Below are 14,130 nucleotides of genomic sequence, written 5' to 3' on the forward strand. Positions count from 1 at the left end.
TTTTAATTTAAAAACCATATCCAATAAAATAAAATACGACTACAGCCTATACACACTACGAGTAAATATACGGAACCTCACGCGCCGACCCTGGCGAGCAACTGATGTAGTGTGGACGAATATTTACGAGCACAAGTAAAAGCCAGACGAGTCTCCCGACGATCACAAGCCTGGCGAGCACGATCAAGAGTAATGTGGACGCGCTTTTAAGGTGAAATGAGACTCAGTCTTCTTGGTACCTCAGCCACTATTGGGTCTGGTGTACCAGGCGCGGTTGTTAGGATGACAGACGAGCGTGCGGAGTGAGAATTATCAGGGGAAATTAAAGTACTCAGAGAAAACCTGCGTCAGTGCCAATTTTTGGACAATTAGTCCCACATGACAACAACCTCGATGACATCCCTGGCCTTCCACCGTGGGAAGTGGAAGGCTAACTCTGAGTTATGACACGGCTCAGACGTGTCCCTGATTTTCTCTCCAAGCGACTAAAATGATTATCCAAATAACCAACAAAACAACTAATTAACAGACGGAATGAACTTGGTTCAACCCACGTCACATCTTCACATCCCATTTTCCAATGCAGATTTTTGTATTATTCTATCACCTTCTCCAGCTTTCAAGTTCTTTATGACATTGAAGCATCCTGTTGCACTGTGTATTCCACACATTGCATTTTACAAATAATGTAAAGTTCTTACAAAATCTTAGCGTAACAGCAGAGCAGCAGTTTTCAATTACAGTATACACTTGATGATGGCCAGGCAGGCCGAAACATGTGGTGTTTAATAAGAAGAGAATGAGCCTCGAACAATGAATTCGATATATGGACGTAGCTGCACAGAAATGGTGAAGAGAGAAGCCTACAAGTGGAATTCCAAGTTATTTCATTCTGCGTTTTGGAAGTTTTTCCATCGAATTAATGACCCGTGTGTGCGGCCTATGTCTTATGAATTGGCTCACAACTGCAAGAGCTTGAGCCGCGGTTTCTCGCTCATTTTAGAACAGATTTCTGGGAGAGCATATTTGTAATTTAGAAGCTGAAGACATTTGTAAATGAGTGGACACACGCATGGGGGATCTTAAGCTTCATGTGTCAGGGGCCAGGAAGAGCACCCCAATTGTTTACTACCCGTACTATTGTAACAGAACTTGTCAGATCCAAAGTAAAATATTACACGTGATCAATGGCTTATCTAACGCTTCTACTTTTTAATAACAAAGTAACTGTACACTACTTATATGTTCTAAATGTATCTATTCTTCCAAAGGTATATATTATGGCATGTCTGCTGAAAGCTAGGATTGTGAAGCCAGCAGAGGAAAAACCATTGATAGGTAACGGCTGTGTAACACAATAATGGAGTAACTGTGGGAAGCGGGCCGTGTCGATAGCTACATCATTAAAGAATAGAGAAACTGTTGGGCAGATTTTAACTTCCTGTTTGCTATATCTTACTTTACTATAATGCACCCCTTCCAACTGTTACGAGAGTTGTTTTCTGTTGGCTCCGTGCCGGGGCCATATAACGCGGATCAGATGCCATTAGTCGAGAAAGAGAGTCTTGAGACGGCAGTTAGAAGAGTAGGAGGTAGGTGTGAGATGGCGGCCAGCCTGCGAGGACGTGAGCCCCGGAGCAGAGTAACGTCCACTGTTGGAAAACGTTACCATGCAAAGCAGTGATGACTGTGACTGAGAACACAAGTCTGTGTGTGGTAATGATTCGTAAATTGTAGTCACGAGTTGTGTGCTAAAGTGTCCAATAAATGCGACTACACATCCAAACCCCACTACAGCCACTTCATGACTCGACAGCATGTTGATGTTTGGTTCTGAGCACACGGAATATGAAGTTGTATGTATGTTCCAACGAAAAAATTAAGGAAAAAGCTACTTTCATATTCAACGTGGGAAAAAATGTATTATTGAGTGTACAAATTACGACTTCAGTTAGATTATTTGTTCATGGAATTCCAAATGGTGGAATATATGTTTTGGGGAAGAAATATGTTTCATTTTCTTTGTTAGAAAAAATTATCTTTCTGATAAATATTTAAGAAATCCTGTTCAAGATGCGAACGGAAATACATGTGATGCGCATGTCATTTTGGAATATGATATATTTTAGTAACACTCTCAAAAACAAATGTCATAGGAATCCGCGTTCATTGCTCCTCGAATTGCTTTGATGAGCGTAGGACAGACATACTAAAGGATGGACGGATTTTAATAATCGCTTTGCCGAGATGCAGACGACCAAGACAAGTCGAGATATTTAGATACAAGTATTATGTTTTTGGACACTGTCCATCATCTTCTTTATTTTTTAAAAACTGTCCTGTTTCTTTTTCAAAACAACTTTTCGGAGACTAGATTCTTTCTCCGTCATCAGCTAAAACCTACTCAGTTGGGTCCAATAGCCCCTACTCCTGATATCTATGCCAGTTTCAGAAGGGGTTCATAAACCAAGCACAACACAAACCATCTGTGGGACCTAAGAAAATATTTAACTATTGATACTCCACATATTTGAGGCCTTGCACCAGAGAAGTATCTCGAATTAAATCATATCTGGAGAGATTTAGAGTATGGCATTAAACGTCCCCAGTAGGTACAATGGTGAAATGGTTTTCTGTGATAGGAAGCTTTTGGAAATTGATCAATCAGTTCAACAACCTCCAGAGGGCGGTGCACACAGAAAGAGACTCAGACACACAAATGTAAATTTATTTTTGATACAAAAATAATTGAACTAAAGCTATTTGTCCGCAGGTGGTACCTCATGAGTTCCATGCTTCCGCTAATGCGTGTTTCCTCTGAGCTGCCCCTACGAGACCCGTTGAACCTGAAGAGTGGAAGCTCTCGAGAGGCTGCGAAGAGATATTTGCACCTGAGATACTCACTACTGGCCTACTTCTACTCCCTGTTCCATGAGGCTAGTAACACCGGAGTGCCGGTCGCTAGACCCATGTTCTTTGATTTTCCAGTTGACGAGGAAACGTGGACAAAATACGAGCAATTTATGATCGGCCCCGCACTTCTAGCTCGCCCTGCTTTCCATGAGAAAGCCGTCGCAGTTCCCGTGTATCTTCCAGCAGAGAACGTGTCGTGGTATCTCTTCGAAGGGGGTCATGAAGTCAACAGTGGTATAGGTGGGGTAACAATAGACGTCACGAACCTGTCCAATGAACTGGTGCTCCTGCTGCGAGGGGGCTTCATTGTGCCTACTCAGGTGAGATATATGAGTATGTACAGTCGTTCATTATCTTATGCGCTTGCGCTGTGCATAACTCAGTGTTAAATTTAGCGGATAGAGGGAGTCGCGTGGTCAGGGCAACGGATCCCCACGACCGTTAATGTCGGTTCCCTAGACCGGAGCCGTTATTTCCTGGAAATATCTCCTCAATTATCCTCACGAGGCTGAGTGGACCCCGTTCCAGACCCGCTAAGTTTCAGAAAATCTGGCAGCGCCTGGAATCGAATCCGGAACCTCTGGAACTGTAGACAGGAACTCTGAGCACCAGACCACAGAGGCGGTCCACTTACTTCGCCGGCAAGCGGCGGTCGCTCGGTCGGTATAGTTCGCTTGTGTACCACAGGCAACGGAGTATTTTCATTTTTGTATAACTATTTCAGAATTAACTGAGCTGAAATGAAAAATGTATGCGGTGAAATGGAAAGAAAACTGCTGAAAAGGCCATGGCCTGCTCTACTCCGCTTAGGTGGCCTGAAGTTGATTTGTGGCTTAGGGCTATTTATTGACGTTCCATCAAGAGATGATTTTGATAGTGACGAATGCATAAGAGATGAGCTACTTACTTTAAGTCTCTTTTACTTTAATTTCCATTACATCTTTACTCGATGCGGTTCATTAATAGATATACCCTACAAAGCTTTGTTCGTTAGATTTACCTGAGGTTTTTAAGTTGTTGTTATATTTTAGTTAACGATATTTCAAATTGCTAAGATTACAGGCCTGGACTCTATTTTGGAATAATATGGACTGAGATGGGAGTTAAAATAGAATTATGAACAGGAGAAGAGAAGAAAGAATGGTGGAAAATTTCAATTTGGGGACTTAATGGGACTATGTAAGATTTGAGGCTTTCACGGCGGTGACTATGAAGAAAGCAGTCTTCTGAGATTTGGCACCGTGTATATGTGGTGTTAACCGACGTTTCGGAGGAACGTNGGACTAGCCGAAATAGTGAAAAGGGGATCTACCCCATGTGTAAGAAAGGGGAAGTCTGAACCGCATACTGAGGTGTGGGGGAGGGAGGATCTGAAAGGATGAACTTTTGGACAAGAGACTTAAGTTGGTCGATGTAAAATAGGTGTTAGAAAGAAAGTAGGATGCATGGAAAAAAGAACGCCAGGAAACAGGATGATTCTAAATTATTGTCGGGGTTATCTTGGCCTATAATTTGAAATTGGAAACAATAGAATGAAACTGATGATGGAATATGAAAGTGAAACTCAAAAAGTTTTATTACTTATAGGCGCTTATGGATAATCCTCAAAACAGTCGTTTGTGGCACAGCTAACTACAAAGAAGCTCGTCTAGTTGAGTTTTGTGGCTTTCGAGAAAACGCTTCCTGGATTGAGTCAACAACATCCCGCGAAGTGCTCGGCCTTCTCGCTCCTGTTCGGTGCAGAGTATTTTTTTTCTCCTTTTGCTCTACAGCCCTAATTTGTGCCTTGGCCTACCTCCTTGAAACTCTCTGTTTCACTTCGGTTTACTAGATCTTAGACATTTGGTAGGATCCTTGGGCGGGTGATCAGCTCGTCGCAAGGCCTTTACCTGTACACAATAACAGAAAAAATGCATACAAATAAACACTAAACATCCATGCCCAGAACGGGATTCGAAACCCATGATCCCGGCTTCCGAGCGAGCGAAGACAGTGCACGCCTTAGACCGCTCGGCTACCGTGATCGGCGCAGAACACTTCTAGTCTCTCAAATTTTTTAAACCAATGTCAGCGTTATCTAAAGTTGGATTTTTATATGTTGAATTCTGTAAAGACGTTGCATTCTGATAGCGGACCAAAGTACGTCATTTGGAAGTATGACTTCATAATTTCTCTCGGACATCAATGCGGCGAGTACAGCGTTGCCAAATAAAACTTTTTGATTTACAATTTCATAAGCGGCCTCCGTAGTCTAGAGGTAAGGTTCCCACCTCATGACTCGTAGTACGCGGGTTCAAATACCCGGCGGAAGTCGTCGAATTTTTAAGGGCGGAAACATTCAGGGAACAAGTCCTCCGGGAGGGACTTTAAGCCGTGGGTCCCGAGCAAAATTACGGACGTTTCCTGCCCAAAAGTAGTCACTAATACCTCTGGTAGATGGGGGAAGCATTATAGATACAACTCAGTTGTAGAGCCGGTATCGCTGGCTGGGCGGGACTGATGGTAAGCACCAGTACCGGTAGGATATAGAGAGTGGTAGAATATCATAGAGGGAAGCACAATGAACCAAGACAGGTCTAAGTGCATGGGGAAACTCACCCTCTCCAATAACTAACTAACTACAATTTCATATTCCGTCAGCAGGTTTATCTTATTTTTTCGATTTGAAAATTATAGGCCACGGAAATCCGAACAATAATTTAGAATCGCTTTGTATATATGCTCAGATATAAAGAGAAATGGTTGAATATAGCACGAAAGCACAAGAGCGAAGTATGAGAAATAAATCTGGATTATTAATAGCTGGCAAAGTTAATAACAGGATATGTATAGTTAAGGCGCCAGTGCAAGTTAGGTGAGTTCTTTTTCATAGCAATAAATATTTAAGTTTGATGCCAAAGAGCAGGAACAGGGAATCAAACTCCGGCACCACAAATTGTAAACTATAAGCAAAAAGTAGCTTTATGGACTCGAATGGTTGTGGGAGAAAGCAGTTGGACTACTTTAAGATGTGTTCTGTCATTCGACTGAAGGCTGTGAGAAAAATAACGAAAACCCGTGGTTAGGATAACCAGTCTGCTAGCAGAAATTTGAACGTTGGTATCTTGAATTTGAGGCAGAAGCGTTACATACTCTACCGCGATGATTAGTCATTTTCTTACATTGTAAATATTTTTGAACGTTGGTATCTTGAATTTGAAGTAGAAGCGTTACATACTCTACCGCAATGTTTAGTCATTTTCTTACATTGTAAATATTTACGATACCTTTCTACGCAGTTCGACGGCATTCGGTGCTATTTTATATTGTAGTACCTTTGTGGTGAAGTGGTCAAAGTTCCTGGTTACAGATCCAGAGGTCCCGGATTCGATTCCCGGTACTATCAGATTTTCTAACAAGTAGTGGGTCTGGAATGAGGTCCACTCAGCCTCGTGAGGATAATTGAGGAGCTATTTCAAGGAAATAGCGGCTCCGGTCTAGAAAACCGAAATTAATAGCCGTGGGGATCCGTTGCGCTGACCACGCGACACCTTCTATCTGCAAAAGCTGGCACTAATTTCGCCGACAAGCGGCGGTCGCTAGTTTGGGTATAGTTAGCTTGCGGACTACAGGCTACGGAGTTTATTTGTTTGTTTTTTTCACGAAGTACCTTATCTAGGAGCCCGTGATGAGCCTGCGCGCAAGTTCGGAATTCTCCTAGGAGGGAACTATGAGAGAGAAAGACTGGCCTGGATATTGTGAGCAGATTGCTTCTTGGGACCTTGGAAGGAATTCCGCAGACTCAGTGTCGTTTCCACATCCCTTACATAGGAACGAAGGAGTTGTGGTGCTCCGCCACTGGACAAGGACCGTCTATATTGAAAATATGAGAATTAGAGTACCCGATATTTTCTTTCTCTCTGTCACAATATTTGTATCGATGTACCGATTATCTTCTTAAGCCACATACCGCGGCGGAATTTGGGAGGTTACTTCGGACCGTGAGTGATGTTGGTACTTAAATAAAGGCGTCTTATATTTTGCGGCGATGGCCGCCCAAAATGCCGATCACAATGGCCGCCCAGTCTAAGACGTGAACAGTCTTCGCTCGCTGAAACACTGGGATTCTAGTTTCGAATACCACTTGAGGCATGGATGTCTGTGTGCGTTTATTCTGTGTTTGTGTCGTCCTGTGTGTAGGTAGTGGCCTTGCGACGGGCTGATCCCCCGTCAATGGAGTCCTACCAACTGTGTAGGAAGATCAAGAAACTGAAGATGGACCAAGGTTCAACAAAAAGGATTGTTGAGTCATAGATAAATAACTGCCACCTAAACTGTTGGAATTTAGGGAAATAATGGCGTTATTCATCTGTATCGCATATGAGTTTGAAAACGTTGAGGCAGCCATGCCATATTCAAATTTCTGAAAGTTTGTACTGTAATATATTTGCATTGTTGCGTGTGTTGGATGGAATTGGTTATTGTTAGTCCTGAATTACAAATGGTTATACTCTGCCACTTGTGTTATAAAAATTTTTGTTTCTGATATAATTGGGACTTCTTTAACTTATGGGCTATTCTTGCGGGTTCTCTGTATGTTTCGTGCTTACAGGGTTTCCAGTGTTTACTTAGGATCCAAAAACAAGTGTTGTGGCGCCTGAAAGTAATCCTTAAGAATTTAGAAGCTGTAGTTTACTACGATTAATTCGATGGCTACTTTGCAACTACTATTGTGAAGTCAGATCATCACAATAGAACATTGAAACTGTGAGATGACTGGGATAATACGACGGAATTTTGTGTGAAGTACGAGTAACTGAGGGTACTTTGACTGTAGGACACACATCAACACTTTTCCCTAGAGCCATAGACAATTCAGTGAAGAAGTGCTGACTCTAGAACGAGATGGAGACATGGGTCTAGGTGCGTTGTCCATTGATTGGCCTGGGAGGACTAAGATTTGCTGGTTCACAGATTCTTAAGGATGCTTCATTAACTTCACCGGCCCCTTGGGCTCCACAAAACATGGGTAACTTTCTGGCTATCTCAGCCAATTTTACTCTTTAAGGAATTCTGCTGCATACCGGTTTCGTAGTTCATGAGTTGCATGATTCTCTTCGTCACTAGATGGAGGTGAATGGTCACATCCACGCATCGGCCACTTTAACCCCACGGCAAGCGAATGTCGATCTTTGCTGAAAATGTGCTTATAGGCTATTGCTATTGTGCTTATTCTATTGAGTTTTCAGTCCAGAATTCCCAATTTAACTTTGCGCTTTTTACTAAATATTTAAAAATTTAGGGGATTTGTGGTTCCGTATAAAGTGATCAACATTTTCAACATAAGACGGCCTCAGAATTTTAATGCCAATTTAGACGATCAAATTTGAAATAATTGTTCAAGGTCGTCCATTGTATCTTGTAGCTTGTCTACTATTGCGTGGGTCAGAAAATTTAATTTCGGAAGTGACTTTAATACCTGCATTACTGTTATAGAAAGCCCAGCCGACTGTCGAGGCAACACTCGCAGGCTCTTACAGTTTGGTGGTTGGTCTCAATTGCCGTGAGGATGGTGCCTGTAATGCTGCCGGTGATCTCTACGTCAATTCAAACATCACATTCAATTTTCACGCTAACGAAAGTGGACTGGACTTTCAGAGCAACTGCACCAACCCATCTTCCTCTATCCTCCAGAATATTTCAGTCTATGGACTGAACGTGACAGCTTGCTTCAGGGTCAGTGTTGGTCCAAACACCGAAGCAAGCTGCACTGTGACTGAAGAAAACCAAGTCCTTGAAATAACGAATTTAGAACTTGACCTCTGCAATGCTACGGCTGGTCGAATACAGTGGGAAGTAATCGATATAACTCAAACAACAACAATAACGACGTCTACATCAGTAACTTCAGCACCAACGATTGAAATTGAAACAACGCCAAAAACTGAAGCAAATACCAAACCTGAAACAACGACCAAATCTGAAGGAGCTACCGAATCCGAGACAACAACCGAAACTGAAACAGCGACCAAATCTGAAGGAACTACCGAATCCGAGACAACAACCGAAACTGAAACAGCGACAAAATCTGAAGGAACTACCGAATCCGAGACAACAACCGAAACTGAAACAGCGACCAAATCTGAAGGAACTACCGAATCCGAGACAACAACCGAAACTGAAACAGCGACCAAATCTGAAGGAACTACCGAATCCAAGACAACAACCGAAACTGAAACAGCGACAAAATCTGAAGGAACTACCGAATCCGAGACAACAACCGAAACTGAAACAGCGACCAAATCTGAAGGAACTACCGAATCCGAGACAACAACCGAAACTGAAACAGCGACCAAATCTGAAGGAACTACCGAATCCAAGACAACAACCGAAACTGAAAGAACGACCAAATCTGAAACCACCAAACCTGAGACACCCTAACCTGAAACATCACCAAAACTGAAAATACCGAACCCGAGGCACCTCAAACTGAAAAAACGACAAAATTGATATTACACTCCTCAGGCACGGTTGCCATTTTGACTACTGGAACCAGCCTCTGAACATGTGCATGTGCGTCTGCTGCCTAGATTGTTATGAAGCTAGAATGTGCTGCTTCCTAGATGTGCATACAGAAAAGCTATTACTTCAATTACAGCTGTTTTACTTCCATTTGTAAACTCTATACTGACTCTCTGGTATATAATAGCACATTGGAAATGGAACCAACTTCCAACTCAGGGAAGCCACAGTATGCAATCGTTAATTTGTTTTTCATTTATAAGTGTTCACCTCATTATGATCAGTATTTGATAGAAATATGTTGTAATTATGTAAAATAATTATTTGGCTATAAATGATTTGTAAATATTTTGTAGACGTCAAATAAAATAATAAGCTGCTCTTTATATGTGTTTCAAAATTAGATTGGCAGTTAAAGACCATACTGGCATGTACAACATTCCATTTCATGGAGGAAAACAAAAATGTACTTATTGACTGAAACGGTTTTGAATTTATGCCCTTATAATTGTGACTACTCTATGTTCAGAGGCTGCCGCATGAGACACGAGGATACCGTTGCCGAAACCTCAATTAAATATATCACAACATGCTCCTTACGTTTGGGAACGTCAGCATACGATGTGATTCTAAATTATTGTCGGTTTTTTCGTGGCCTATAATTTTCAAACCTGAAATAGCAACAAACTTGCTTACGAATATGAAATTATAACAACGCTGTACATCCAGAATTGATGCCTGGGAGAGAATATGAAGCCATAACTCAAAATGACGACTGTTCAAGCGAAAGAATAATGTGTAATTTGATTTTTCGAAACAAAGTCTGTTATCGAAATGCAGCGTCGTTAGAAAACTCAATATGGAAAAGATAAGCCTTCAAATAAAGGTATCCGACGTTGGCCAAAGCAATTTCAAGAGACTCGTAATCTTCTGCATCGAAGAGGAGTAGGAAAACCAAGCATTTCGCAGGAAGTTGTTGACTGAATCCAGGAAGCGTTTTCTCGAAGCCCATAGAAATCAACTAAAAGAGTTTCTTTGTAGTTAGGCCTATCACAAAAGACTGTTTGGAGGGTTGTTCATAACCGCCCTCACCTCCATGACTACAAAATGTATATTGTGCAGGCTTTAAAGGCGGACGATAAACTCCGCCGTTTCCAAGTTCCCAAAGACATTTTGTCGAATGTCGAAGTTGATGGAAATTACCTTCGGAGATGAATATTGAATGATGAAGCAACGTTTTATGTATCAGGGAGTATAACCGTCATAACAGTAGAATATGGTTATCATAAAACCCTCATGTCATTCGAGAAATCGAATTAGTTTTGTCCTGTTCGGAAGTTTTGGGGCCCCTTTCCCTTGCGGAACAAGCAGTGACAGCGATAACTTACCTGGACATGCTACACTTGTATCTGTTACCCAAGCTGGAAGATCATCAGTCAAATGAGGTATTCAAGCAAGATGGTGAACCCTCACATTGGGCTCATATTGTCCGAGAATTTTTTGACAATCATTTTCCTGGGCGCTGGGTTGGGCGTGATGGACAAATTCCATGGTTTCGGTAACTTAATTTCTTCCTGTGGTGATGAATTAAGGACACTGTCTACAAGACCCCTGTGACTGCCTGTGACCTCCTTCGGTGAACTGAAGCTGAGAACCTCAGAACTGTTGCTGCGATCGAATGGGTTACACCGCAAATGCTGGAGAACACTGGGAGGGAAACTGAATACCGCTTGGACATTTTACGGCCAAGATAGGAGCGTATGTTGAAGTTGTTTAGCATACTACAGCACTGATTCTGTAATAAAATAATTTGAGTTACAGTTTCATATCCCATAAGCAGTTCTATTTTATTATTTTCTATTTGAAAATTATGGACCACTGAAACCCGGACAATAATTTAGAATCACATACATACTATGTCAGATACGTCACACACACACACACACACACACACATATATATATATATTGGTATACCTGTCAAACACAACAATCAATAAAAATAACTCACTTTAACTCTATCGTATCAACTGAGATTTTATTGGATTAAAGCATAAAGTCGCAACATATTTCGACTCTCATGGAGCCATCATGAGGCGACACAATCTACAAATCTTAAATCACCGAACTGTGATTCTTATATGGAGAGATTTAATTTCAGTGCGTCAAATGTCTCCTCATTTTGAGACACTCTGTGCTCTTATTGGTGCCAATGGATTGAAGCTTTCCAAGAACGAAACATTCGGCATCCGAAAATTTACCATTCCATGTAAAACCTTTTAAAATACATTACTTTACATACAGTAATATATATATACAATACTGAGATTACTGTGGCTTGATGCTTTGGCCCCAAAAGTTTTTTCCTTGTACCCTATAAAGCTCGATGTCAACGGTATCTTCATAGTTGTCTTGAGAGTCTGGAGTCTTCATCGATAATCCCGGATGTTGTGTCCAAGGCAGTAAATGGATCCCAAGCTCCCAAACCCACCAGTTTGGCGCTCTTGTCCCACAGGTCGGCTGCTAGCCTTTCGTTGAAAGCCAACGGATTTGGGCGCCCCTTCTTGCAGTCCCTGTCATAACAACAAAGGAAACAAAAACTCCCTGGTTTTAGTCAGCAAGCGAACTATACTGACCGAGAGACCGCCGCTTGTTGGCAAGTTAGTGCCAACTTTAGCGGATAGAGGGTGTCGCATTGTCAAAGTAACGAATCACCACGGCCTTTAATTTCGGTTTTCTAGACCGGAGTCGCTATTTCCTTGAAATAGCTAGTCAATTATTCTCACGAAGCTGAGTGGCCCCCGTTCCAGACCCACTACTCCTGAGAAAGTCTGGTAGAGCTGGGAATCAAAGCCGGACCTCTGGATCTGTAGCCAGGAACTCTGACCACTAGACCATAGAGTCGGTCCTGTCACAACAACGATTTTCGAATATAAGTTTGGAGTTCTTTATGGCGGCGATTATTCACTCTGTGGTATTCTGGGTTGTGACACCGTGCAGTCTTTTATGCAGAGATACCAACATAGGAGGAATGTGCTGTGGCTATCTTTGAAAAGTGAAGGTTGAAGTGAGTCGGCTACATAGGCAGGTTGCAAGAACGGTGGCCACTGAAACCGAAATGAGGGAAACAGGCAATGAAGACCGATTCGGGACAAAGGGAGATGTGAGTTTAAAAACGGCATTCTAAGGAATTCCAGCGATCACCTTCTTTGCAGCTACCTGAAGAAACTGAGCCAGTTCCTCAACTTACGCTTTTCAGCCCTGAGAATGAAGGCATCATGTTTCTCCGAAACAACCGCATATTCTTACAGGACTACACGGTGAGTTCAACAGGCAGATATACCATACACGCCATATCGTCAATGTCCAAGTAGGAATTGAAAACAAAACTAAATGGTATATGGTGAATTTGTATGGAACATAAACAAGTAAGAGAAAGTATTTTGGAGGCAAAAACTTCCTGTGCAACAAGTTAGAGTGGGGGTTTCCAGAAAAATGTTCTCTCTTTCTAATCAAAATTTTCTCCTTCTGTCGATATAATTATAGAGACATGGATTCTCATAAACAATTTTTAATAAATTTGACATTTGAGAATTCTGCTAAAACTTGTCGAATCATTCCAAATTTAGTTAGACTCTGAAAACAGTGACAGGGGTTCTAATGAAAATCTATACATGCTTAGATGGTATCTAGGGAGAAATTCACAGTATCCGCTAAATGTTTGTCAAAGCGAACTTTGTTTCGAACAAATGATATAGAGCTGGAAAGTTATGCCAAATGAATATTTCCCATAAGTCTTGCTCTCTCAAGATTTACAAGAGAGAATGTTTCTGCAGCGTCATCTCACAAATCGAAAATTTCGTGACAGCACTAAACAAATGCTTCGGAATCTTGTACAATGCGCAGTCTTTATTTCGTAAGCTTTCCACTTAAGACAAAAATTGTTGCCCATGGTTAATTAATTAAGCACCATGCCATGAACACTTATAGGAAGTGGAAGTATAGCTCCACCGTTCTTGATCTGGGCAGTAGGTGGAGGTTAGTAAACAGCCTCACACCACTACCCTCTGGGAAACAACCCTTGGTACCTCTTGTATAGGATTGTGGGTAGGACTCAGATGAAATCCGATGTTAAGGAGAAGGTAAATATACCCAGATTCCCTGTTCATGCAGACAGCAGAAAATCATTATACCGACTAAGCTATCCCAGCTACAAAACTTTTATCCTAAAAATATAAAAGCAACTTCAAGCTTAATTTTGTGCCGCGTGATGTTAACGTTCGTGCACTGCTGCATAACCCTGGGAACCCTAGACCCCACATCTCACAACTCTCCAGCTCAACAGTACATCTGGACCTCAGACACATAAAGTCATTCAGGAGACTTACTTACTCATGGAGCTGAGCCCTTCTGGAGGAGCCGCCAATTCTGCAGCTACTCAAGAATTTCCCAGCATTTTATGGAACCCCGAAGGTTCATTACAGTGTTCACAAGAGCCCTCCACTGGCCCCTAGCCAGATCTATTTAATCAATAACATCCCATCCTATCTCTTTAAGATCCATTTTAATATTTTCCACCCACCTACGCCATGATCTTCCCAGTGGTCTCTTTCCTTCTGGCTTTCCCACAAATATCCTATACTCATTCCTAGTCTCCCCCATTCGTGCTACATGCCCTGCCCATCCCATCCTCCTTGACTTGATCATTCTAATTATA

General features: G+C 41.9%; 2 protein-coding genes across 4 annotated transcripts in view; one reads left to right on the top strand and one right to left on the bottom strand.

Moving 5' to 3' along the window:
* The window catches only part of LOC111867140 (probable maltase-glucoamylase 2), a 33,666-nt gene extending 23,886 nt beyond the window's left edge, over positions 1–9,780 (top strand). The window contains exons 7-8 of the mRNA XM_033752564.1: positions 2,774–3,233; positions 8,389–9,780. Of these exons, the coding sequence (XP_033608455.1) occupies positions 2,774–3,233; positions 8,389–9,333 (1,405 nt within the window). The 3' untranslated portion in view covers positions 9,334–9,780. The remainder of the gene's footprint in view (positions 1–2,773; positions 3,234–8,388) is intronic.
* A 1,797-nt stretch (positions 9,781–11,577) lies between these two features.
* LOC111867138 (retinol dehydrogenase 11) overlaps positions 11,578–14,130 on the bottom strand; it is a 29,427-nt gene continuing 26,874 nt past the window's right edge. For all 3 annotated transcript variants that reach the window (XM_033752570.1, XM_023856688.2, XM_033752569.1), the window contains one exon: positions 11,578–11,986. In XM_033752570.1, coding sequence (XP_033608461.1) covers positions 11,815–11,986 — 172 coding nt within the window. In that variant the 3' untranslated portion in view covers positions 11,578–11,814. The remainder of the gene's footprint in view (positions 11,987–14,130) is intronic.

The sequence above is a fragment of the Cryptotermes secundus genome, unplaced genomic scaffold (genome assembly GCF_002891405.2).
Source record: "Cryptotermes secundus unplaced genomic scaffold, Csec_1.0 scaffold443, whole genome shotgun sequence".
Classification (NCBI taxonomy): Eukaryota; Metazoa; Arthropoda; class Insecta; order Blattodea; family Kalotermitidae; genus Cryptotermes; species Cryptotermes secundus.